Source organism: Acanthopagrus latus, chromosome 24, assembly GCF_904848185.1.
Source record: "Acanthopagrus latus isolate v.2019 chromosome 24, fAcaLat1.1, whole genome shotgun sequence".
Classification (NCBI taxonomy): Eukaryota; Metazoa; Chordata; class Actinopteri; order Spariformes; family Sparidae; genus Acanthopagrus; species Acanthopagrus latus.
This window is the reverse complement of record NC_051062.1, coordinates 2,464,178-2,488,629: the sequence shown is the minus strand read 5'-3', so window position 1 is coordinate 2,488,629 and position 24,452 is coordinate 2,464,178. Positions and strand designations below refer to the sequence as shown.

At 43.1% G+C, this 24,452-nt stretch overlaps 3 protein-coding genes across 6 annotated transcripts in view; all 3 read right to left on the bottom strand.

Moving 5' to 3' along the window:
• si:ch211-132g1.7 (prostaglandin F2 receptor negative regulator) overlaps nucleotides 1–8,703 on the bottom strand; it is a 64,690-nt gene extending 55,987 nt beyond the window's left edge. Inside the window, exons 1-3 of the mRNA XM_037091632.1 lie at nucleotides 8,328–8,703; nucleotides 2,183–2,295; nucleotides 981–1,239 (exon numbers count right to left, since the gene is read on the bottom strand). Coding sequence (XP_036947527.1) covers nucleotides 981–1,239; nucleotides 2,183–2,295; nucleotides 8,328–8,373 — 418 coding nt within the window. The 5' untranslated portion in view covers nucleotides 8,374–8,703. The remainder of the gene's footprint in view (nucleotides 1–980; nucleotides 1,240–2,182; nucleotides 2,296–8,327) is intronic.
• Nucleotides 8,704–13,156: 4,453 nt separating this feature from the next.
• On the bottom strand, nucleotides 13,157–22,834 carry si:ch211-132g1.1 (T-cell surface antigen CD2). 4 transcript variants are annotated; one of them, XM_037090897.1, is made up of 10 exons: nucleotides 22,696–22,834; nucleotides 22,069–22,156; nucleotides 17,510–17,791; nucleotides 17,223–17,296; nucleotides 16,161–16,341; nucleotides 15,926–15,988; nucleotides 15,682–15,759; nucleotides 14,816–15,048; nucleotides 13,955–14,050; nucleotides 13,157–13,874 (listed from the first exon to the last, which is right to left on the bottom strand). In XM_037090897.1, exons 2-9 carry the CDS (start codon nucleotides 22,148–22,150, stop codon nucleotides 13,961–13,963), a joined length of 1,083 nt encoding a protein of 360 aa, XP_036946792.1. In that variant the 5' UTR covers nucleotides 22,151–22,156; nucleotides 22,696–22,834; the 3' UTR covers nucleotides 13,157–13,874; nucleotides 13,955–13,960. The 4 variants fall into 4 exon arrangements, with proteins under 4 accessions (XP_036946792.1, XP_036946791.1, XP_036946790.1 ...); XM_037090896.1 differs by lacking the exon at nucleotides 22,696–22,834 and having other exon boundaries at nucleotides 13,157–13,300; nucleotides 22,069–22,671; XM_037090895.1 differs by lacking the exon at nucleotides 22,696–22,834 and having other exon boundaries at nucleotides 17,510–17,798; nucleotides 22,076–22,671.
• An 809-nt stretch (nucleotides 22,835–23,643) lies between these two features.
• Nucleotides 23,644–24,452, bottom strand: part of LOC119015172 (protein FAM184A-like) — a 60,396-nt gene continuing 59,587 nt past the window's right edge. Inside the window, exon 25 of the mRNA XM_037090879.1 lies at nucleotides 23,644–23,798. The gene's annotated coding sequence lies outside the window, so the exon portion shown is untranslated. The remainder of the gene's footprint in view (nucleotides 23,799–24,452) is intronic.

The following is a 24,452-nucleotide window of genomic DNA, read 5'->3' as shown; positions in this document are numbered from 1 at the left end:
CACAGTCTTTTTGGGCCTCATGTAACTATGTAATCACATGGTTTGGTCAAAGCTTGGCGCTCTACATGGGGGCTTGGTAAGGATGCACCACCCTGACTTTCTATCTGATGTTACTTTTTAGTATGCTAGCTTCAAGCAAAAGGCTTCATTAATTAGTCCTTTGACAGAAAAACAGTTGTCGCGATTTTGATAACCAATTCATAATTTTCTCCAAAAACACCCAACTGTTGCTCAAAATATTTTTTTTTTTTATTTCTATTATATACAAAAAGACTAAGCAACAATATGTCTCCACTCATTATAGATGGCTTAATACTACAAACGTTGTCATTAGCTCTTGTGAAGTTCTTTCATCATGAGATATGATGGCATTTATACTCTCAGCTTGCGTTTGAGTTCCCAAATCTCTCTGTCCCTGGACCTCATTTGACACAAGCCAAGTCCATCCACCTGACATCTGCTCCCCACCTCGAGTGAGACTGCACGAGTGTGCTGGTGTGTTGTGTGTCTGTGGAAACGCCAAATTATAAGCCGGTAATTGTCTAAAACCAGCAGGAGTGTGCGCGCGTGTGTGTGTGTGTGTGTGCGGAAGGGAGGATATATGCATGGTCAACAGAGCATCACTAAGTCATGGGGATAGCTGTTAAATGAACCAACGCAGCAAGTTAGCCTCATACACAACCAAACACTCTTTAAAGCACAGTCATGACAGCTAGCCCTGGTCAGAAGATTACATGCCATTATGAATTATCGCATTTAAATAAACATGCACATTTGTACATATACACTACTGATTCTAACCTCACCCTTGAAACCAATATATCAGTTTCAAGGGAGAGGACCAAAAATAGGACCAAAAAGTCCTCACTTTGCGGGTTTAAAAACTACCTCTGACCCTCACTATATGGTATAAACACACACACACACACACACACACACACACACACACACACGTGTTCCAACACAAGTTTCTCCCATACCAGTGAGTTGGACCTGGGCCTCGTAGTTGCCACTGATGACGGAGTCCGTGCTCGGTGTTTGACACCAGTACGAACCAGCGTCCAGCGCCTTGGCCTCCGCTATCTTCAGCTCCACCTCGTTGTCCTGCAGCCGCACCACCGAGATGTCGCCGGACGCAACGCGCTTGCTGAGCGACGGGTGAGAATAGCCGGCGTCGAACGTGGAAATTATCTTTATCCTCTGGGCGCTGGAGTCCCTGGAGATCATCCACTCGAAATCCTGCATGACAAGAGTGGGAGAACAAATACATAAACAACACTTGGTTTTTACTTCATATTCACCTCTGAATACAGTGCAGAACTGTGCTGCTGATGGGGACATTAGGAACGTTTGAGCGTGAAAGTTTCGTGACTTTAGTTTAAGAAAATAATGTTAACTCAATATGACAGCGGAGGAGGAAGAGGATGAGACTTTGTGATCTTGGCGACCTCAGGGAACAAATCTGACCTAACCAATTCTCCAACACTGGACAAAATCAGACAAATTTTACTAGCTTTCCCCTGGTGTGAACCTCACGATAGACAGATATCAGAAACTAGTGATCAGATTCCCATGACTTACAGTCCTTTTGATGAATGTTTAATACAACTGGCTGGAGGTAAAACCATTGCAGGATCCATTTGGAGCTCCCGCTGTGTTCTTTAAAACAGATTACTAAAACATGTCATAGTCTCATACACAATTCAACTGTTCTCATTATCAGCTCTGTGCTTGTCAGTTGGGATTTGAAATGCATCCATATCTAATATATGGAGCGAGCAACATACTAATCTTATATCGCTATGGCGATATGAGCCTACGTATCGTCTCAGATGTTGATATGGTTATTTGGTTTTGTGTTACAAATGTTGTCTTTTCCTGGTTTTAAAGGCTGCATTACACTAAAGTGATGTGGTTTTCTTTCTTTCAGCTGCTTGTTCAAATACCTGTCTCTAACAAATCAGTCATTGTATCCATATTACTGGTAATTATTGGTAAGAAACTGCATTGTGTTCATATTTTGCACCAATGGCCATCCCTACAATACCAATACTGAAGTATTTGGCTGAAAATATGGCCATATTTGACTGATGACCTGGTGAGCATTTTAAGAGCTTTAGAGGAGACATTTAAAGTAAAGATTTATATTCTGCATTATTCTGACACCGTATAAGACACTTACCTGCTCACGAGGTCCCCCATAGTCATTGACATCACATCTGATGGAGACCGACTGACCCTCCACCCGGATTAATGGACCAGGAGACACCGTCACCACCCGGGCCAGGCACCCACCTATGGGAGCAGAGAGAATATTAAACAAAACACAAGAATGGAACTACAGACAAAGTAGTTCAAGGCTGAGTAAATATATAGTTCACCAGCTTTCAGTTGCTTTTATTTCACAAATCAGCATTACGAGCAGAAGTGAACCGAGGCTGGGTCAGTCCATATTTCTGTCCAACTTCACCAAGAGAAAATCTTAATTCTACATTCTCTCTGGAGTGATTCACTGAGCCTCAAATTTGTTTTCCAACAGTTGCTGGAAGTAGCAAAATGTGTCCTCATACGCAACCTTTGACTGACTGACTGACTCACCTACACACAGGCACACAGAGGGCTCGTTGCAACTTGTGTGGAGATGAACAGTCCCGGTGATGACGATGATGATGGTGGTGCAAAAACCTGAATATCCACACCATGTGCATGCTCACATGTACATCTCATGGTTCTATCAGCACTCGACAAGATTTCAAAGATTCCCCAGATGTCACAAACCAAGAGTTCTGCATAAAAGTGCCTCTCGACTGAAGTCCCCACTGTTTGTCATATCATTAATGCCATTAGTTTACATTTAAAAGGTTTGGTTGTGTCAAATCCAGCCATCTGGTTTACATTCCTCACGCTGACATTTCAGCTGACTGAAGCATGTAGCAACACAGCAGAGTGGGACTGAGCTCAGTGGAGTCGGCCTCTTCCCGGTTGATGAAATCTGGCTCCAGACCTCCACATTCCAACTCAGACCCTGCTCACTTCTCTCGCTTTGCATGTACTTACAATTCTAAAGGAACTACCGTTGAACACAATCCGTCTGACAACTGCAAAACATGAGTATTTTCTTATATTTAAAAACATATTATCCAATGTGTAACGCAGACGATCTACACTGTCAGATAACATCCACTGTGATACTATTTATTACGGATTCTATCATATCTATATCAAAGTTAACAACCATGAAGATCACTTTCTGAATATTTTTTCATACTTCATGTTTTATCAGTTTGAAAATGCTTTAATCCTCTAAATCCATATTTAGAAATAGAGACATTTGGTTTTTTTTGGACTGAGTATCGACCCTCAGTATATTTGAATAAGTGGACTGTCTCCAATCATATCAAGTTCTGAAAGAACAACAAGTAAAATGTTTGGTCGGATTCATAGTCTCATTAACTTATCATTGGGTCAAATATTACCTGACTTCCATCGCAAGTCTTCAGTCTCCTCTACCGTCAACATGATGTCATCTTCAAATAAGTTTTATCTTCCCTTTTGTCCATGTCTACTCCTGACTAAACCCTCATCTGTGATGCATTACACAAGGGTAAATCATAAGGCAGGTGCCGTCAATGTCAGGGGATTGGAGATTTATAGATCACAGGTGTGTCAGTTACAGATGTGATTCTCAGAACCTGCTTAGATTTTTTTATGCTCTGCACACAGTTGGAGACTTAATTCAAGTGTAACTCCAAGAAGATTTTCAAAAAGAGGACCCCGGTGGTTACCTCCTTTCTCCCAGGGTCATAGATGGGCGAGCATAAAAATGCACAATCATTCTAAATCCAGTTCCGGATTACAAAAATATGTAGAGTCAAGTTGTTTTTAGACATGTTAATGCGGAAATGTTGCATTTGAGATGTCTGCAAAAACAACAGAAATTTGGATCGGCACTGGTTTAAATAAAGCGCCGTATAAACAGGACCTGTGCTTGTATGGCCCACCAATGCTTGAGATTTGGGCAGTTGGCCGGGTGTCATCTGTGTGAGCTGACTGTGAGCTTTTTTCTGCTTCAGTAAGTACCAAGATACAATGAAATAATTCCCACAAAAAACCTGCTGCAATGTTTCAGTTCCTGTTCGCTACCACTGTCAGGAGTGGTTTGCGGTGTTCTTCACATATAAACCACAGACTGAGGGATCACTCACTTAGTCTCCAAGGAGTGTGACATAGATGACGTTACCATAACAGTAAAAAAAAACAAAGAATCAAATGAGTCTGATTTTATCTGCATAACTGCAAGATGCAAATATTGGAATATTCAAAATTCCAATTCCTGTTAGTGCATTGTTCATTATACATTATTAACGCTTGTTAACGGACTTGTGCCAAAATTAACATCCACTTCCCCTTTGCATTCTTCAGTCTGCATTTAAAAAAGGTTCAATGACATTTCTGTTGTGTCATGTCACAAAATGGACCATCATGTACACCATTACTTCCTGCTGACAGGATCATTAATCAGTGAAATAAGGGTTGCCTTGGCCAGCTGCTGAGATTTTTAGTTTTCAATCTCACATTTCAAACTTGCCTTTCTGTACTGGAGCAAAAAGCTGCCCCAGGGTTCTGTTCTTGATTCTTTGTATCTTTCACCTCTTGACCAAAATATCTGCAATTATGGAAGACATCTCCACTGCTATGTGGACGACACTCAGCTGTATGTGCCCATAAAAGCTGATGATAGAAGAAATGGATGTTAGAAAACTTAAGGATCCTGAATATGGATCAAACAGATGCTGGCCATTGCCACATCTCAAGAATCTGGGTGTTACTTTTGATTCTACCCTTTATTTCAATCAGCATATCAAAGAAATGACCAAGATCGCTGTTTACCACCTGTGCAACATATCTTAAATTGGGTCCTTCTTGTCCTCAGCTGACGCAAAGATCCTGATTCATGCCTTTGTTTCGTCTAAGATGGATTAAATGCAAAGAAGTCAGCTGGCTGCAACATTACTGTTACACTGTTGTGTGTCATGGGTGGGTGAGACCTGAAAGTCGACCGGATGTGGAGTAGGATTGGCCAGCTCCTCCCGGCTCCACCTGCCCCGAGTACAGTTAACTGGGTTTGGACTAAAACCTGACCACAAATCAAGTCTGCCCATTTCTCTCTTTAAATATCTAATTCAGAGGGTTTGGAACAATGGCAGCTGCTCTCGTCACAAATCCAAAAGCAACTTTGTTCCCAGTTTAGGAACATTTTCAATCGAATGGAAAAGGTATAGCCAGCCAATTTGGACTAGGCAATATGCAGACTTTGTGGTAAGGCTGAAGAGAAAGTCACGTAGCCACCATCTCAACTGCTCTGGTACGCAAGAGTGGAAATACCTGCAATCTATAAGCAGAAAAATTAGGCACTTGTACCATATGTCATGCTGCTGAGCCTCCCTAAATCACCACAGGAGATATTCCTCCATCCTTCCTACGGTTGAAGCTACAGCTAGGAGATGGTCGGCTTAGCTCTGCACTAACACTGGAAACCAGGGTGAACAACAGCTAGCATGGCTCTGTCCAAAGATAACAAATCAGCTAAGCAGCAAAAATCATATCACGATTATTTTGACAGATATTACAATTGAGATACAATTCATGATAAACAAGCTGTTCCCTTAACTTCCAGTCAGTAGCCTTGAAAAAACTTGGTTTGTCTTTGAGGGAAGTTCACTTTGAACAGCACTGTGCCGTCTTGGCCTGACCCGAGGGTCATGAAATATTTCTTGTGCATAAATGGCAAAATCTGGGACGTAAGACGTGTGTGTGGTAGAGGCAGACTGTATTAATAAATGCCAAAAAAAATGAAAGCTTAATGGTAAGTGTGCTTTTAGTTTCTCATCATCTGCTCCAAGGTCAAAGCTGTACAGGTTAATGCTGGCTGTCGGCCGACAGAATGTGCATATCCACATAATAAACGGTGGCGACGGTGGCATTTTAATGTGCGCACTCTGATTGAAAGGCTCAGTGGTCGGCTCATATTAGTTCTAAAACAAGAGAGCGGACCCAGCAAGGGCTCTCCACGTTTAACCATTCCCTTACTGTTGGATGGCACAGAACCTGTAAGTCCAAATGGTCGCCGTGGGAAGAGGAAGTCCCAGGAATAACCAAAATAAGAATGAGCGCACACAGTAAATATAGCACGTCAACGCCTCTAGAGGCACTCTAATATTGCTCACTGAAAGTCTATAAAGTCATGTACATTGTTGCTTTATGTCTACTACTCTCACACACGTCAATTCAACGGTTCAACTGAGGACATGATTACAAGTGATTATCAGTTCAAACCAGTATCAGCTTTTTTCTGTTTGATTGCTGATAAATCAGTTCAAAAGTGAGATATTTTGGCTCTGATGCGGCATCACTTTATCAGTGTCAATGCACTGCCAACATCACTCTCTGATTGGTTACACATCAATAGTAAACGTCTATACATTCTTAGTGATTTCAATCTGCAAAGCAACTTAAATTATCAGATAAATCTAGTGGAAGTGGATGCACCACACATCCAAACACCGTCGTGGACCAAATACACCCCCCTCATGGTATGGCTGTTTTGGCTGCACAAGGGGAAGCTGCACAATATTACGCGGGTGGTTTTAATGAGGCTGAGCTGTATACATCGCTTCCAAATATCAGTCAAATCAGCTGATCCTGAGCCCTATGAATGGCAGCACATTACCAACAAACATGTCTGTGGTACAATACAGGAACAATATGAGAGCAGTCAGCCGTCACTTCTCATGGTAACTCCGACTGAAATGCAAATGTCCCACAGGCTGTCACACAGAAGGAAACAGACAGGGTGGCTGGTGACGTTAGAGCAGACTTTGCCCTCCTGGAGGTGAAGTGAATGCGGCGCAGATTTACTGCCAGTGTGGGCACGACATGACCGGCTACTGCACACTGGCAGCAGTGTAACCGCTCACCCTGGTACCTGTCTGTGGCATCTGCCTTTCAATTTAGTTCAAGCAGTTTGTGTGCTGTGGCCACTTTCCCATGGGCAGCGTCTCTTACACACACACACACACACACACACACACACACACACACACACACACACACACACACACACACACAGAATCACACACCACAGGAGCACTGGCGACATTTGATCATCTTACACTGCACTAATTTAAGCCAAGTCCCTCTCTCCCACACTCACAGGAGAGAGTCCCCATGACATTCACTGTTATGCCCACAAACATATGGCTGCTTCAGGATCGGTAAGGCCTGTTTGGGGCTTGTTTGGCCCCCCGAGGTGGGCCGATGAACAAGCCCGGGTTTGTCACTGTGGTGAAACCGGCCTAATGACTAAGCATGGCCCGGGCCTCTTGGTTTCAAACCAGTCTGATAATTAGACAGCCTGGTTTGACTCTGGGACACATACAAGGCCAAAAATAATGAGACTAATCATGACTGTCAGCCTGGTTCGCGTCCTAAGTGGGCTAATGGGGTCGGATCAAATCTGAACACCTCATGTGGGCCCTAATGGAGGCTCAGTCTTCTGACTCAGATGGGAGGAAACGCATCAAACTTTGGCCTACTGTCATGTTTTATTCATTACTCATTTATTGAGTCTTCATCAGTCTTTAAATATGAATTATTTACTGTCTCAATCATAGTCTTCGGTGAATAATTATTCATCCATAGAATGATTTCATCCCATTAGCTAAACCCAACTGTACAGCAGTTTCCACAGCTGTAAATGAAAAGGGAGAAATCTATCCAGAGGCTTGCTGAAGGGTTCAGCCGTCCCTCACAGCCAGAGTACTGTGCCAGACTCCGTTTGACAACATGGCATTTAGTCGTTTTTGATTGTCGCCACATGCAGAAATCTTTAAGAACACAGCGTAATGATTTATTTTAACGTCTCGGATCCGTCCTTCAATTCGGCATCATCCAGTAAACCAAACGAAGCTTCCTTTACACTTACATTTGTAGTTTTCTAATCTGCTTGCTTGTAGCACGCCCGGACCCCCTTCCCTCAAAATACACAGCGACGGGCAGCAGCTAGCAGTATGAACCCTTGCAAAAGGTCTAAATTGCGTGCTAGGAGATGGATTTGATGTATGCCGGCCTAGGTAGTGGATGTTAAAGATACTGAAAAGGCTTTAAGTGGTCTTTTAGGAGACAAGTACGTTTGCCGGCAAGCCAGTGAACATTCAATTGGCACATTTCTAAACGGGGTTCAACATTGAGGTTCTCCTTGCTGGAGAGCGCCGACATGAATCGGAGTTAATTAGCTATCAACAGTGGAGCGAAGAAACGTTTCTTACCGAGCATTGACAGACCAAAGGCGACAGTGAGGAGACACGTCCCCATTTTCACTCGTCTCTGCGGCTTTTCCCCCTTAATTTCCCAGCGGTCGCTCTCTTTGTCCTGCGAGGGTGCAGCAGTCCTCTCCCGCCGCTGTCGGTCAATCCAATCCAAAAGTCCCAGATGCGAGGGAGTCCGCCGCACACGCACCGGGCGGAGCCGCACGGCAAAACGTTTGCACACCGCGGGGTTCTAGTTAGTCCAGAGGGACGGAGTTCACATCCATGTCCGCACACACTGACACTGGACTGGACCGGGTCGGTGAGGGTATATGTGTGTATGTGTGTGTGTGTGGGAATGAAGGCGAGGTTGATAGAGAGGGAGTGAGGCTGATTGAGAAGTGAGGGAGAGAGACAGGGGCCGGAAGTTAGGTGACGGACTGGAAGGAGGAGTGCGGGAGGGGGGGGGGAGCAGGGAGGTCCCAGGTGGAGACAGAGAGACAGGCGGACTCAGAGCGGTCTGTCTCATGGGTTAAACGGTGGCCTGCAGGTACCAGACGTTATTATACGTCACACTGGAGTCCTCATAGTACATTAAACATCATTTAAATATCAGCTTAATTCTTTTTTTCTGAAATCTTTCTGGAAATATCTTCATGCCCCAAGTGAAAATGTCTTCTTCTTTTTTTCCCGCTTCAATCTACAAGCCAGTTAGCTTAGCCTAGCATTTAATGAGGAAGTTCCTAGTAAGCATGACTGATAATCCATTTATCTGATATCAGCACAGGTATGCGATGTAAATATATTAGTTTTATATGTTGCATATCTCAGAGATAAATCAGAATCAACATATAAGTTGTTTGATATGGACACATAATCAAAGCTCTTTTTTTTTTTTCTTCTTTTTTTTTTAAAGATGGGGTAATAATAAGTATTTTAAGATCTCACAGGATGCAAAAAAAACAGCTCCATACTACTAAAGTCAGAAACTGTGCAGCGGATACAAGTGATGCACACTGACCAAAAAATATGATCCTCACAGAAACATCTGGGTTGAACCGATGGAGCTTAACCTTTTTAATCTGGACATTTTGTCAGATGTAAGTGGTGGGGAACGAAATCCACGTTACGCCACCTCGCCACTGACAAAAGGGTGTGGTGAGGGACTTTACGGCAGATACCAGGAGCCACGACAGCGTCACACATAGCTGTTGTCGTTGTGTTGAGACAGATAAATTGTCCTGCAGTAGAATTTTACCTCAAACTTTTTTTTTTTAAAAGAAGGTTTCTACGGTGCTCCTTTTCCGTGCAGGCTGCCTTCATAACAAGGCTGACACATGCCTGCTGGCCCACGCTGTGTATTTACTCAGCCCCAGTGAACAGGCCAAAGTTCAGCACTCAGTCAGAGGAGGTGAGAAGTTTGGGTCTGTAACCTCGGGGTAAAAGGTCACAGCTTCCTGGGTCGTCTGCTGTGATGCATGCGAGTATCCTATTTTTAAAGTGTGTGTGTGTGTGTGTGTGGCAAGGGTGGGGTCAAGCCGAAAAAAGTGTGTCGCCTCCGACTGCATGTGGTCTCGACGCGGCCGCATCTGTTCCTCGCGCAACATCTGTCGAGTCCAGCGCACGGACGCAGTCTTATCTCGCCGCCCCGCTCTGCTATCAGTCATTAACCAGATCAGGGCTTCTTGGCTCTCCATCTGCTTTTAATGGACCAGCAGCCTTTTGCAGGGACCGGCCACCGCCAGCCGGATCACATGCGTTTCAGACGATAAACCAGACCCGAACTCTCTGTTCCACCTCACGGCATATTCACTGTGAGAGAGCGAAGCCAGAGGCAAACAGTAATGCGATCACGTCCACAGTCAGAATATAGCCAAAGAAACTAAACAAGAGGGGGGAAAAAAAGCACACATTAAAAAGCCGGAATATTTGCAGTAGCTGCTAAGCTAAAAGTGTTAGCATGCACCCCACTGTGAAGATGGTGCACAAGCTCAACTGGAGGTCGAGGGCGTAGATGTCACATTCTCAGATCAGTTTGTGTGTGATCACAGCAGACGAGCTGTATGGACGCATCTGATGTTTCTTTGCTTGTTTCTCCGTTTCAAATCAAGTCTCCAGGTGCTTCAGTTGTTTAGCAGAACGCTGCCACTCTGTTTTACTGTGAAGCTCCGGAAATGTTCCGTTCCAGGACCATGACACTTCACCTGACTTTACATCGGCATGGAGGGAGGAGACGATGACTGGGTTTTTACTGTTTTGGGTGAACTGCTCCTTTAAGTCGGCTGAGTATGTTTGGCACATTTTGATAGAAAACACACAAATAAAATGATTTTGACAGGTTAATTTATTGCAAAATCCAGATCGTGGAACACAACACACGGGCGCAAAGTGAAAATCACAGAAAAACAATATTTCTACTGATCCTACACTTCTTGAGTCTCCAGTCATTTGTGTTCTCTTTATGCATTTGTGCTAACTGGAAGAAAGCTTTACTTTTGAGTTTGAACCTTGATTTGTGTAACAAGTGAAAGCTGTCTCGTATTAAAAGCAGCACAGTATTTCTTCGCAGAGCCGGTGAATAAAAAGTTGAAGATCACTGAAGATCAATCAGAACTGATTTAACAGCTGATCTGGGTACACGTGGTTACATGCAGGCACTGTGATGCTCAGCGATTAAGACTGAACCGGATCTGAACTCGGATTCAATCTACCACAGTGTGTTCTGGTGTGAGAAATGTCAACCCGCTGACCTAATGTAGGAAACATGAGCGTGCAGCGCCATCTGCTGGCCAAGAGGAAACATTTAAACAGCCAGGTATTTGTATTTTGCCACCATGTCCAACACCTGGATGTTCACCGGTGTGATCTGTGGTGTCTCCCTCTGGAGTTTGACCGTCATCTCCTTTTGTTTTACTGGTGTTTATTCACACTAGCTCACGCCCATGTATTCCTGTTCGCTCCCATCAGACACACAATGGCATCGGAGAACTTTTGGAGGTGACAGTCCAGTGTGTAGAGGGTGAGAAGGAAGGGAGAGAGCACCGCACCCTGAGGGGCCCCTGTACTGCACAATACCACATATAGTCATGTCGATTATATGTAAAGACCACAGATGATCAACCATTATTATTTTAAACTAGAACATGTTATCCATTTTAACAGAATTAGCACTTTGCTTCAATCAGTGATATATAAAATAGTATATAAATAATAATATGATATATGTATCAACTGAAAATGATTATGATTTGGTTAATCTGGTCCGTGCTTCTGTTTAATTCAATGTCTCCCACTGAAATGATGGATTGAGCGTTTGATCACTGACACTATACAACTGTCATATTTCTAAATCCTGTTGGGACCAGGTTTAATGTCCTTTATGCTCGCAGCTTGTGTATTGCAGGCGTGTATGAAACAGTTAATTTCCCGAAAATGACGCGGGACATATAGGATTTCCATGACGACATGACGAGAGCATTTGGACCAGCTGGTGCCGGTCAGCCTCCTGTCAGTGAGTCAGTGCTCCCCTCGCTGAGACTACAGGGGTACCAGCAAGTGACACAAAGTGATGAGACACACTCAGCTTCCAACATGTGCATTATATTCATCATAGGAACCTTCTTGGATGTTACCCCGCTGTTCATCTTCATGATTCATGTGTGTGTTTCAGGGCAGAACGATTCTCTGGTGTCCTGGAGAAGCTGAAATTGGACGTCAACCACATTATATTTTGGGTAAATTTAACATGCATACATCTCACTTTGTCACATGTCCAAGAATATATAATATTTCCAGTAAACGAAGCCTCAACAGGAGTGTCTCTATATGGAGAGATTTTTCACAGCGGCTATACAAATGTATTGTGAGGCTATAGCCAACACGTGGGGTGAGCTTGACTGATCAGATTATAGGAACAAAGAATTCTAAAACACTGTTTATCATCATGAACAGTATAACAAGGACATCACATACACTGTCCCTTATGATGTGTGTCAGGGAATGTAGAGGATGCACTCAGTCTGCAACAGAGTTTGAGGGGGTGGATTGGTGGTTTTGATCCCAGTTGATTGACTTGACCCTGTTGGCTGTAGCTTCAGCACCACCTAGTGGAGATAATGGGTCACTACAGGCTTCAGATAAGAGAAGAGAGCAAACAAATCAGCCACCGGTGATGTAAGGGGCCCCTCCTTTCTCTGTTGGTCCCTGGCAGAGACCACACCCTCTGCTTCCACTTTGCTTTTAAAATAAGTGCTGTGCCGAGTTTGAATCTGACGCTTTGGGTTGGCGGTTCTTCAAACACCAACACTCTCGTGAACAAGACTCAACCGTCGACAAGCTTTCTCCAGAATTACTTATTGAATCACAGCAACCAGAAGAACCTGCATAATGCATCACTAAACTCTGCCGCAGTACATGAAATAGCAGCATCTATACAGAATGCTGTTGTCAGGTTAAACCGCTGTGGCATGACACGTTAGAGAACAGGAAATGACAGTACAGAGAGATGCATGAAATAAAAGTAGATCACCTTAAAAGTAGCTGCAAAAGTACAGGAAAACCTCCAGCGCGCGCACACACACACACACCAGATAATCATCACACACTCAGTAACAGTAGCTCAGCACATAGGGTGAACACAATCAAAACCACAAACACATTTTCAGCAAAAAGACAGGATACGAACACACACACACACACACACAGAAACAGAGCTGCAGAGAGGTGAAAATGACGCAGTTCGAATTTCCACCGCTATTTTCACACCCTTTATTTTAAAACGGAAGCTAACTGTTAGCACCGCCAGGGTCACTTGTGTCACCCGACGACCTTAAGACATGAGCAGGTTTAAATGTTGTTTTTTTCATTTTGTCTTTATTATTAGTTTGTTCATCCATTCACAGTGAATTAACTTTGAACTGGTTGTGTAACGGTCCATATGAGACGCAAGCTTCACACTCAGCGTACATCATGAGGGTGGTACAATCCTTTCATAACTGTGGGCAAGAAAGCAAAGTAATGTTGTGTACTTATACAAATTAAAGTATGAGAAAGAAAACAAAACTTAGACATAATCACATACAACGGTAATACAACTAAATATCAACATATTGATCTTATAATAGCAGTGAACCTTCAGCTTCCTGGAATCTCGTGGTCTTCACCATTGCTCACCATTTTGACTGGATAAAGTCATTCTGGAGGGTTGAGTTTGAGTCATCTACTGCGATGAAAGTTCATATAACATATTTACACTATATAAGATAACTTATATATGACAACATCAAAACTACAGAGAGAGAAATCACAAAAGAACACGCTCAATAATGTTTGAAATGAGGATCTTCATGTCTCATTATTTTTGCAATAATGGCCTTATTAGTCTCTCCGACTCTGATACTTCAGAGTCTGACAGTGAATTTTATACAAGGTACAATTCTCGCCACCACATTGAATGTAATTTGACTGGATTAATGAGATGATCGTTTGAAATCGTGTGGGAAAAAAAGACGACCTAGTCGTGAAGTCTTCGTCCCCAGTAAAACAGAAACATCAGCAGAGAAGTGCAACCTGCGGACGAAAGTGAAGAGAATGAGGAGAGCCGGCGACGACGCGCCGCGGACGATTCAAGACTCGGCTCCAGCACTCACCTGGTGTCACACTCGGGCTGTTTTGGGAGCCTTCTTCCTGGGCTGAGGAAGAGGAGGCGGCTTCTCGTCGTCGGTCGTATCAGCTGGCTTGGGGACCTGAAGGGGAAGTGAGCACATGTTGGATCAGACACAACACACACGGCAGTCATTTCACAGTGAGGCTCATCCTGCTGCTGCTGCTGTAGCTCTGTCACCATTAATGTGGTTAAAGTACCCAACTGTCCTTCTTGAGTAAAAGTAAAGATACCATGTTAAATTATTACTTTGGGAGAAATGAAAGCCTGAATAGTCTCAAAGTGTTTGATATCATATCTTATTGGCCTGGACTGTTAATATTGTCCCATACTGTTAATATCTCATATTCAGCTTTTTTTCTATGGATGATTAAAAAAAAAAAAAAAAACGAATTTAAAAATGTGCTATTAGGCTCTGATACTGCAAGTAATGCTGCAGTAATGTAACAAGTGACTAAATGTATCAGATGAATGTAGTTGGGTGGAAATATGAAGTAGCAGAAAGTGGAAATACTCAAGCATAATACAAGTACCTCAAATCTGTACCATGTGTTTACTTTGATGACTACAGTTGTATTAATATGTGACAGAAATAAGGAGCAAAATAAAAAACATTGACTTCTGAGAGGTGACCTTCCTGAACTACCGTCCCAGAGTGTCTGTCAAGTTGGGGATGAGAGTCAAAAATCAACCTCTCTCACATATAGGAACCTTCTAATGGAGCCTTATGACATTTTACACAACAGTTAGTTCCGACCATGTAATTTGATTGGACAAGAGGCATTCCACGAGTGCTGTTATATACATACACCCCTGTGAGGTGGGCCTCTGCGGACCGCCCGGTTACCTGCGCAGCCCTCCTCGGGCTGGGCTGAGGCTGACCGTTGGGGTGGGCGGGGTCTCTGCTGGGCCGCTGCTGGCCGCGCGGCTGTTTGGTGCGATGCTGGCGAGGCCCGGTGTGGCCGGCCGGCTGCTGCTGGTGATGGTGGTGGTGATGGTGTTGACTGGGGGCGGGGCCGTGCTGGTGATGATGGTGCTGCTGGTTAGGATTGGTCCACCCCAAACGCAGCTCCTCCTCATCTGGCGAGGAAGAACACGAGCACGCATACTGATATATATATGTATTTTGGTCATTATTACTTTTTCATTTCATACACGATATCATACTGTTTCTCAATCCACCGAGACTTAAATATTTCATGTTGTTTCCAGCACAACAATTATTAAACCGATCACAAGGTGACACCACTCATTCCTTACAGCTCCATTTATTAAAAGTATGCTTGGTGGTTTTCTGTTCGCCCAAATCAACTCTTCAGAAGTTTAAATTCATTTTTACATTGCATTTAAGATATCTTGTGAATGCAACAAGATAAATGTGCATCATCTAATGAATATAGTTAATGTACAAAATGAACTACAGTGGGCGGAGCTTAAGGGAATCCAACAAGTAACCCTGAGATGCACATGGAACAGTCTCCAAGAAGCTCTACTTCATTCAGTCACTGGGTTGGATTTTTGATAACACTGTGTCAGAACAGAACACTGCAGACACTGGGTTACAGTGGGATCAGCAGTAGCACCTGCAGTGCCACCAGTGCTTCCTGTGAAGCTGCGCATTCACCTTCTTTTTTTTATCAGCCAGCGTGCTGGTGTAAATCAACTGTCGACCTACGTATTATCTGACCCGAAAAGCAAACAAACAACTCGTACCTTTCACCTGCATGGTCTTTTTCCGTCTCATTCGAATGCAGCAAATAACGACGAGGATGATCAGCAGCAGAACGACGCCTGACGAGGATGGACAACAGCAGTGACGTGTGCAAAATTGCATATTTCAGCGCAAGTGCATCCTTTAATCCTGATTCCACAGTATTTCATCTAATTTCATTATAGAACGTTTAAAAAATATATATATTATTTGAATCTGTGGAACTTTATAAGACAACAGACTTACCTCCTCCACCGCCAACATAATACCACACACTAATTCCAAATATTTCTTTTGGGAAAACGAAACCTAAAAGAGGAGAGAGGAGAAGGAACACATAGCATGCATCATGCATTATCTTGTGCATCACTTCTAGTTAACATTCACAGTCAAGAATTCCAATAAAAAACATGTTTAATATTGCACAATTCTTGTCGGTGTTACTCTGCAGCAGTCGGTCGTACCGCCGGATGATACTCACCAGGCTTGTGGCAGATCTGTGTCTGAGTTTCAGAGGCTAGAGTGCTGACTTTGTTGGAAACGTTGCAACTTAAGGTAGTCATTTGCAAGACTTTGTCTTCCTGCAGCAACAGAGTCGAACCTTTTTTGTCTTTCAATGGCTTGCCATCCTGAACCCATGCAAAGGTGAGATCGTTGGTCCCCTGTGTAAACAACACCATGGATTACAGAGTGTAACAAAAGAGATCCATCTTGACCAGCCTGCAGGTCAAGACACATTTTCAAGGGCACGTTTTATTTTCTGAGGGTTTCATCCTGAGTCGTGCGGCTGAAGGTGTAACACCTTGCAGGAAAACAGCTGTGCATACTGCTGTGCATATGTCAAAAAGTAGCTTAAAGCCTTTTGTACCTCCAGAGGAAGCTGCATGTAATCTGAACAACTGCCTCCAGGGGTCACAAATTTGCATTGTGGGTAATGTAGGCACCAGGTTATTGAGAGCAGTCCACTGGTCTATCGTTTAATCCTATAACACGTCGGACTCATTGAGGACAGTTTAAACAACTGATCAGAATCGACACACCAGAGCAGAGACATAGCCTTTTTATTCCACACATTTGTCTTCCTTTCCATAACATGCTATAAGCATTACCCATAATGCAATTGAGATGACTGCATAACACCTGGAGCCACAAAAGCCTTTATGCTACTTTTTTTCACATATACAGTAGAAGTCCTCAGACCTGTAAACTCACTGTAGGCTGTCAAATTGGTGGAGTTACCATTTATAAACAGTAGTGACTCAGTGACTATTAATGCAGGTGATGTATTGACCTATAATGCCAAATATGCCCCATAACCAGCTGATAATATACCCTTCAGCTGTGGGGACTTTTGGTGGGAATATTCTTAGACATTGCCATTTTTGGTTGGCTGTTTATGCTAGCCAAAGTTAGACAGAAGTAAAACTAGATTTTGCTTTCCACATATTCATTTTTTTTTTTTTTTTTGCCATTTAAATTATGTAATAAAACGGAAACAGTGCTCACCGTTCAACACATGAATGACTGAAATATTTGTTCTTACCTTAGGAACGTCGCAGGTAAACATGACTGGTTTCTTTTTACAATCAATCTTCAGTTTAGGCTGCGGGACCGGGTCTGAGAGGAGCAGATGTGATCAGACATGATCTTGAAACATGTGAAGCAGTGCTGAAAACATGTTGTGATCTCAAGTCGTGAGATGATATCAGACCAAATGCCGCTTTGAAAATAGTTTTTAATAATTCACGCTCATATCAGCCGACAGATGAAGACTTTTGTTTCCGACTCAGGGATGGCAGAGAGAGGGAAAATAAAATAAAAGAAACCTACCGATCACACATAACTTTATGTTCTTCAGCCCTCCAACTAATTTCCCATCAGCACTAAAAACCCCGGGGGTGTAAGTTCCTGCTTTGTCTTTAGACACTTTTGTCAGCTTCAGGGATCCGTCTGCCGTAACATCCCCATCACTCCCTATGATCAGCTTTCCTGGTCTGCGATGGAAGACTATTTGTTCATTTAGCTTCCATTGCAACTGTCCCTTCTCCTCCGGTGGAATTCCCAGCGGCACAATGACGTCCTTATTTGTTTCAGCATAGACGTCACAAGAATCTGTGGAACAGAATGAAAGGTGAAGAAATCAGGAGAACCAGAAGGCAGCAGTGAGGCACGTCACATGGACATTTAAAAACAGACTACCATGATGCTTTTGTGCATGTCAGCCTCTGTGATGCTGATATTTTCTGATGCGCTCATTACTCCCCCGAAACATGACGGGAAGAGATGGACAGAATAAACAAATGTAGTGGAATTTAAGTGAAGGGAAGTGACGTGGGAAGTTTTGTATTAGGATCTCTCCTCTGGCGACTATGAATGTGCTTTCATTGCAAAAATTGTAGTCAGAATTCACAATGATACGAACCTAAAGTGTCAGACAGTGGTTGACGAATGACAGTTATTAAAGGAAAAATTCACACAAAAATGAAAATCCATCACCCCCTCCCCCCCTGCGCTGGTGGAAAGTCAGTTTTGTAGAACACTTCCGGAGTTGCAGCATTCTGCTAAACAAGTGAAGTCGCTGGAGACTTTAAAACAACCAAAAGAAACATCACATATGTCCATGCGCCCACTTCAGACAGGCTGCACGCTTTCAAGCCACCTTCAGTCAGCATGGAGCAGTGTATCCGCTGATGCAGTGTCAAAAGATGATTCTCGTTTTTAGATCAAACCACATGAGTTGGGCCGGAGGCAGAGTTCATAAGACCGCAGGAGAAACAAGACATACCAGCCACAGCAGCAATGGATGTTGTGTCTCTGCACTACAAACCGAAAACGCCTCTTGATAATTCAGCAGGCAATTTTCCTCTGGAAAAACCAGCTAACAGCGCTCATCCTCTGGGGAACATGATCGCAGGAAATTCCAGGGCAGTCCAGATGGCAGCTATTGAAACATCATCATCCTTTCTGAATCAGAATCAGAATCGCTTTTATTGCCAAGTAAGTTTACACATACAAGGAATTTGCTGTAGTCCGTAGGTGCGAAACAGCAACCAATTCTAGAAATGCTAGGGCTTTTTTTGAAGACTTCAGATCCTGGGAAATGATGCCTGCTGAGGTTGTTCCCCTGACGTTCATGAGCTCTCCTCTGGTGACAGAGGAGGAGGTCAGTCAGTAGGACGGGGAACGACCACTGTTCATGTCCAGTCTGAAAACTAAAGTCAGCGTAATTCTGACAATATAACGTGTTCCGCACATTATGCACATACATTTGTAACTGAAGTGAAATAAGAGGAAGATTGAGTTTTGCTTTTGGATTTATTTATTGGTTTTGCACTGGGACTACTTTCCTTTTTCACAAGCCTCAAAGCATTTATTTTTGAAGTGTGTTTGCTGCGGCTTGTACTCCCACTACCCTGCGTGTGTGTGTGTGTGTGTGTGCGTGCACCTTTCACGCAGTGCTTACATGACATATGAAACGAACAACAGCCTCTGACTGAAACTCTGCAGCGCTGCACACATCATTTCACCTCGACAACGAGCCCGAGCGCAGCGGAGTCTGACGATGTGTGTTTTTGTATCCTGTTGTCTCAGTTCAGACCGCAGTCTGCTGAGAAGCCACACACAGCTCAACACACTCCTGATGGTGTCTGTCTTAACATCCAGCTTTCATGCTAATACACCAAAGCTGAAGATTAGACCGTCTGACATCCAGCGAAAAATCTTTTCGGTGAATGTAACAAAAATGATCGTATTTTATTTGGTGATTGTTTCATAAATTACGAGAGGAAAAAAAGAAGAAACGGCTTCAATCTTTGATCTGCAATCAGAGCACATTTTTAGTTTCCTTTTCTATAAAGTCAACCCACAGGAAGTTATTGGTTGATGAGGTAGAAGATTAATATTTTTCCATACGATAATAAAAAAAAACAAGCTGCTGGCTCAAGACATTTGTTAGACCACTTTTGAGTCACAAGTCAAGATAGAGCTTAAGTCCTACGGTCAGCCAATAAACCTCTTTATTTTACTCATCGCCAGTCTTGGTTAGTTGGCTGATCTGTTGTCACCTTAAAGCTGCTGCATGTTTGAATGGAAATAAGTGTGGCTCTGTTCATACGTCTTTCTGGTGTCCACTCGGAAGACGTGTGTCGTAAGCGTATTGGTGGTGAGCGGATGTCTGCACAGAGCCTACACGTAACCCCTCCGATGACTTCATTTCCCTCTGCCATGTGTTCTGCAGGGCCCGAAATCCTGCCCTTCGTTTTTCTCGTACCCGGATTGTACTTGTGAGAGAAATTTCACAAATGTTTTTTTCTTGTTTTGCACATTTGGAGCATATGAATTGATGTGATTATGAATACAAACATGGACGTGTCGCGGTTCTGTTTTTACAACGTTCCACACATGCGCACACGTATTCCCGTAGCTAGCGGCTATGCAGACTGTCACATCAGGTAAGCGGTATGTAGCCACCCCATGATGACAGTACTTGGACTATGCAGACCCTTGTCGTCCCTCGCATATTTCAGTTTAAAATCAACCCCAAAGCTAACCTAGACGGAGTCCAATCTGCGTGTCCGCAACGGAAATTAATTTCTTAGGACATTCTCATCAACGTAACGTGGAATATATCACAAAAAGCTCTATAACTGTGACAACTGAGGCATGATCACATGATCACTGAGGTCTAGGCAACTCACAGAATGTAGTTAGTTAAGTATAGATCAAAGTCTTTAAGTGCAGAAAAAGTCAACAGTCACGCAGCTGGGTCGCAGATTACCTGCTTGATATTTAACCATAACCACAGTCTAACAGAACCTCACCCCCAGAAAGTTTTTATAGCATAAACCTCACCACAGCGTTCGACGTGAAAAACCTTCCGTCACAAAAGGTGAGCTTTGATTGATCGGTATTGTACCAACTCCCTCTTTGGGACGCTAAATCTGAGGAAGAGGAAGCTAAATGAGTTCGTTTTCGGGTCCTCAAGCTGGCGAGGTGGAAAGAAGCAACAACTCCATATTTCAGATCTCAAAGGTCAAAATTCAACTGAAGGCAGCTCTATTCCACTTCAAGTTAAACACACTGATTACATTCTGAAACTGTGAGCTGAATGTCTTGATAGAGCAGTCAGCGCTTAAGATAAGGTAATGAAAGTAATGATCACGATTGTATATATCAAAATAATGAGGAGACTACACCTCTGCCTCTTATTTCAAGATTAAAACCACAGGACAGTTTCCAGGAACTAACCGTCGAACGTGTGAAAACTTTGCGCACGCCACAGCTTCACGCCTCCAACTGCAGCTTTAGTCCGCGAATTCTAACATTTATAAATCAGATTAAACATCTTCAAAGTGTTTGTCGGCCGCACCTTAAACTGCTTTTCGATGCTTACAATTAAAATACTTACTAATAATGGCTTTGCACCGTCTAATGTTGTGCTGATTTTCAAATGGATGCCATAATGAGTGTTTTTGACCACATGAAAATATCTTAACAATTGAACTGTTTCGATTGGCGACAGATCACACGCAGATCATCCAGCAACTCTTCATATGAAACTTTCTGAAGCAAATTTTATCATGTATTCGACCAAAGTTTTTTATATTTGAGAGAGTAATATAAAAAAGATTTTATTCTTTAAGAAAAGTGCTTTGGATAGTTCTTTTTTATCACATTTTCTACATATTTATAAGGCAAAAGTAATTATTGAAATCATTCTCGATGTTTTCTGTCACTGCTTTGTTCCACTCGGGACACGACTGTCTCAAACATGGGTTTCATCCGCAGCACTATTTCTGGTAAATTCACGTTGTCTTTCGTTCTTATTTCAGCAGTTGCTTTCTGTTCCTAGTCTCTAACCTCATTTTTATGTCACTGCCTCAACGGTGCGTTAGCGTCCCGTCATCTTTTGTCGAGCCGCCAAGTTTCTGGCAGAAGTTTCAAATCAGCCTTCTCCCACAGAAACAGAAACGGGACGTATGCTGGAAAGACATTTTTCATTTGGAAATGTCTCTTCTGTGTGTTTTCAAGAATTTTTTTTTCTGCCAGAAAATAGTTACATTTAAAGGGTCAGTCCACTGTTCTTACATGTTATAATCCCAGTGACAGGTATTCTATTCAGGACACTGCAGAGCACTTTTTAAAAAAATAAAATAAAAAAATAACTACAGCATGCACTGGGAAGCAGTAACAACACCCAGAGTTGAAGAAGCTCACTGACTCATGTATGGTAGAATTTAAAGAAGCACTGAAGTGTTCAGAGGTCCTCGACTGGCAGACTCTTCAAACATAAAAATCTTTGCTTTCATGATGATACATGTTTATTTCAACCGGTTCCACTTCAAGTTCGAGCACTTGGCGAGAGCGAGGAATGTGTAACGTTACAGTACCTGTGGAGGCGACGGAGGAGCAGCAGAGCAGGAGCACGGCGATGCTGGGGAAGGCAGCCATCTTTACCACCATCCTCATCATGTTCAGCTGAAAAGAACAGCCACTTTCCATTATCAGGGTTATTTCCTGTCGCAGCAGCTAGATCACATCTTTTATGTCTGCGTGTCTGCGTGTGTGCGTGTGTGGTTTCCAAAGGAAGTGATCCAAGAGGCCCTATCTATGTTCACTGTCAAAGAACAAAACAAGCGGAGCTAGTGTCACATTCACAGCGAGCAGAGCGACGATACAAGAGTCTTTAAATCTAAGACGTGGAGCGAGTGCTCAGTGAAAACTGCATTTGCTTTGTGTCTCTATTGGGTTTACATTGTGTTTTCATGACCTTTAAATGGAGGCAACTGAAGTAATAAAGAAAAAAACTCAGCTTGAAGTCAGCTTAAACCCACACATAGCTCTGGAACTAATATCAGAAAGGAAAATGGTATCTGTACATCTCTAGTGATGATTTTTTTGGGGCTTGGCTGATCTAAATCTAATACAGGAGGTGTTTCCCAACTGATTTAGAAATCACAATTCTATCAATTTCAACACACCAAAACCAGATTGTCTCAATTGTGCGTTTTACTCACCTGAATGCAATTGAACTGCTCCTCACAAGGTGTCCAGTCATCAGAGTAACTTACCACTCCCTCATGAGCGTATAACCTTGAAAAACATCTCAATCTATTTTCAGGAAAGTTTCTCTGAAACGACACGTCACCGCGTGATGCCTCCAGGCTCCAAGTTCAGCATTCTGTCACCAGGATTTCTCAAGCATCAAAACTTCCAAGTATTCGGTTTCGCAAACCAATTCTCCACAAGCTTAGTCGGCGCGAAATAAAAGTTGCGTCATCAGCTGCAGGCGAGGTGTTCAGCGTCACCCGTCTGCGAGTTCCTGAGAGCTTGCTGTGTTTCACAATTTCAAGCTACGAGTTCAAAAATCTCACTAAATGAAATTGTCAGAATACACAAGCCGAACCGTATTTCACAACGGTGTCATTCTAAAACGTCGTGGCGTTGGGGAAAGGCTTCGAGCTGGCGCCAAAGATGGAGGCAAGGATGTGAAAACGGCTCACGAGCACAACGACGAACGCGCAAGTCTGATGTCCAAACCTCCTGCAAGAAAAAGAACGCTGGAAGTGTTCGTGTTCTGCTCACTAGAGTCTCGCATCGCCACTTGTTGGCAACTGCCTCCTTGAACGCATCAACAATGTAGGAGACTGTAGAAAACGTATTTTATGTTGTAGAACAAAAAAAATATGTGAAGGCACTGGCCTGAAGAAACTCATAGGTGCAAAACTACTAACGTGACTCCGACTTTCAGGACTCATCCTGTTGGCACTCTATAATGTGTTTCAATAGTGTTTGGACATTGAGGGAATAACATGTGTCAGGCTTTCTACATAAGATTCAATCTGAATTTAACTGAATGCAGCAACAGCGTGTGGAGAAGTAACCCTCATATAGATGGTTTCTTATTCATAAACAAGTGATCTATGAGTAGGAACCGGTCAGAGCGGAGAGAGGAAGTGCACCGCTGGACCGACGCTGGCACTCTTTGATGGTCCACTTCCTCCAGCGCTGATATTCTGTTTCGCTTTCAACCTGGTGCTTGTTCCTTATTGTCCGATAGACGTGTGGCTTGCTATGCCTACAGAAGAACAACACCGATGCGACACGTGAATGGACGTTTCTGTAATGTTAAGAAGAAGAAGAAGACAGAAATATCATGTTTGACTCTGTTAACCTGTCATTGTTAGCAGCAACAGTTTGTCCGTTTCAACCGATCCAACCACTGAACTAGCAACCACAACATCACCAGACTCCCTTAACAAATGGTCTGATTTTTACGAGTTGCTGAGTGAGGACAAAATTAACAAACTTTGTGAGATGCCTACAACAAATTCTAAATCCTTGTGTCCTTCTTGTAAATTCTGCATTGAATCTGAACATGAAGTTGTTTGTCTCTTTGTAAAAAGTGTCAGTTTGTGGCAGCCTGTCTGCTTCTGTGTCTAAAGTGCTAAAGTCTAACCTGCCAACACTGATCTGCTGTTTGAACACACTGCTTACACTGATTTCGCCATTTACACTCCATTTAAGAAGGAAGATGACATTTTATTAATCTAAACATGTCAAACAGTAACAATATGGGCTACTTCTTCGTCCCTGTGGAGACAATCCCCAGACTCCCTTGACAAATGTCTCAGTTTAATGAGTTGTTGAGTTAGGAGACACTTTATAAACTCTGTGAAACTCTGTCTCTGACTCATTCTTCATTTTTTGGAGCTTCTCGTAAATTCTGCAAAATTCTTTCTGTCTTTTTCCTCAAAACACGGTGTCTGTTTGT

Bases quoted from the DNA above. Each gene is read 5' to 3' on its own strand.
- si:ch211-132g1.1 (XM_037090896.1), bottom strand. From the start codon at position 22,180: ATGGAAAGTGGCTGTTCTTTTCAGCTGAACATGATGAGGATGGTGGTA. The intron at 17,792-22,068 runs GTACTGTAACGT...TCTGTTCCACAG, and splicing joins CTCCTCCGTCGCCTCCACAG to ATTCTTGTGACGTCTATGCT. The intron at 17,297-17,509 runs GTAGGTTTCTTT...TGCTCCTCTCAG, and splicing joins CATAAAGTTATGTGTGATCG to ACCCGGTCCCGCAGCCTAAA.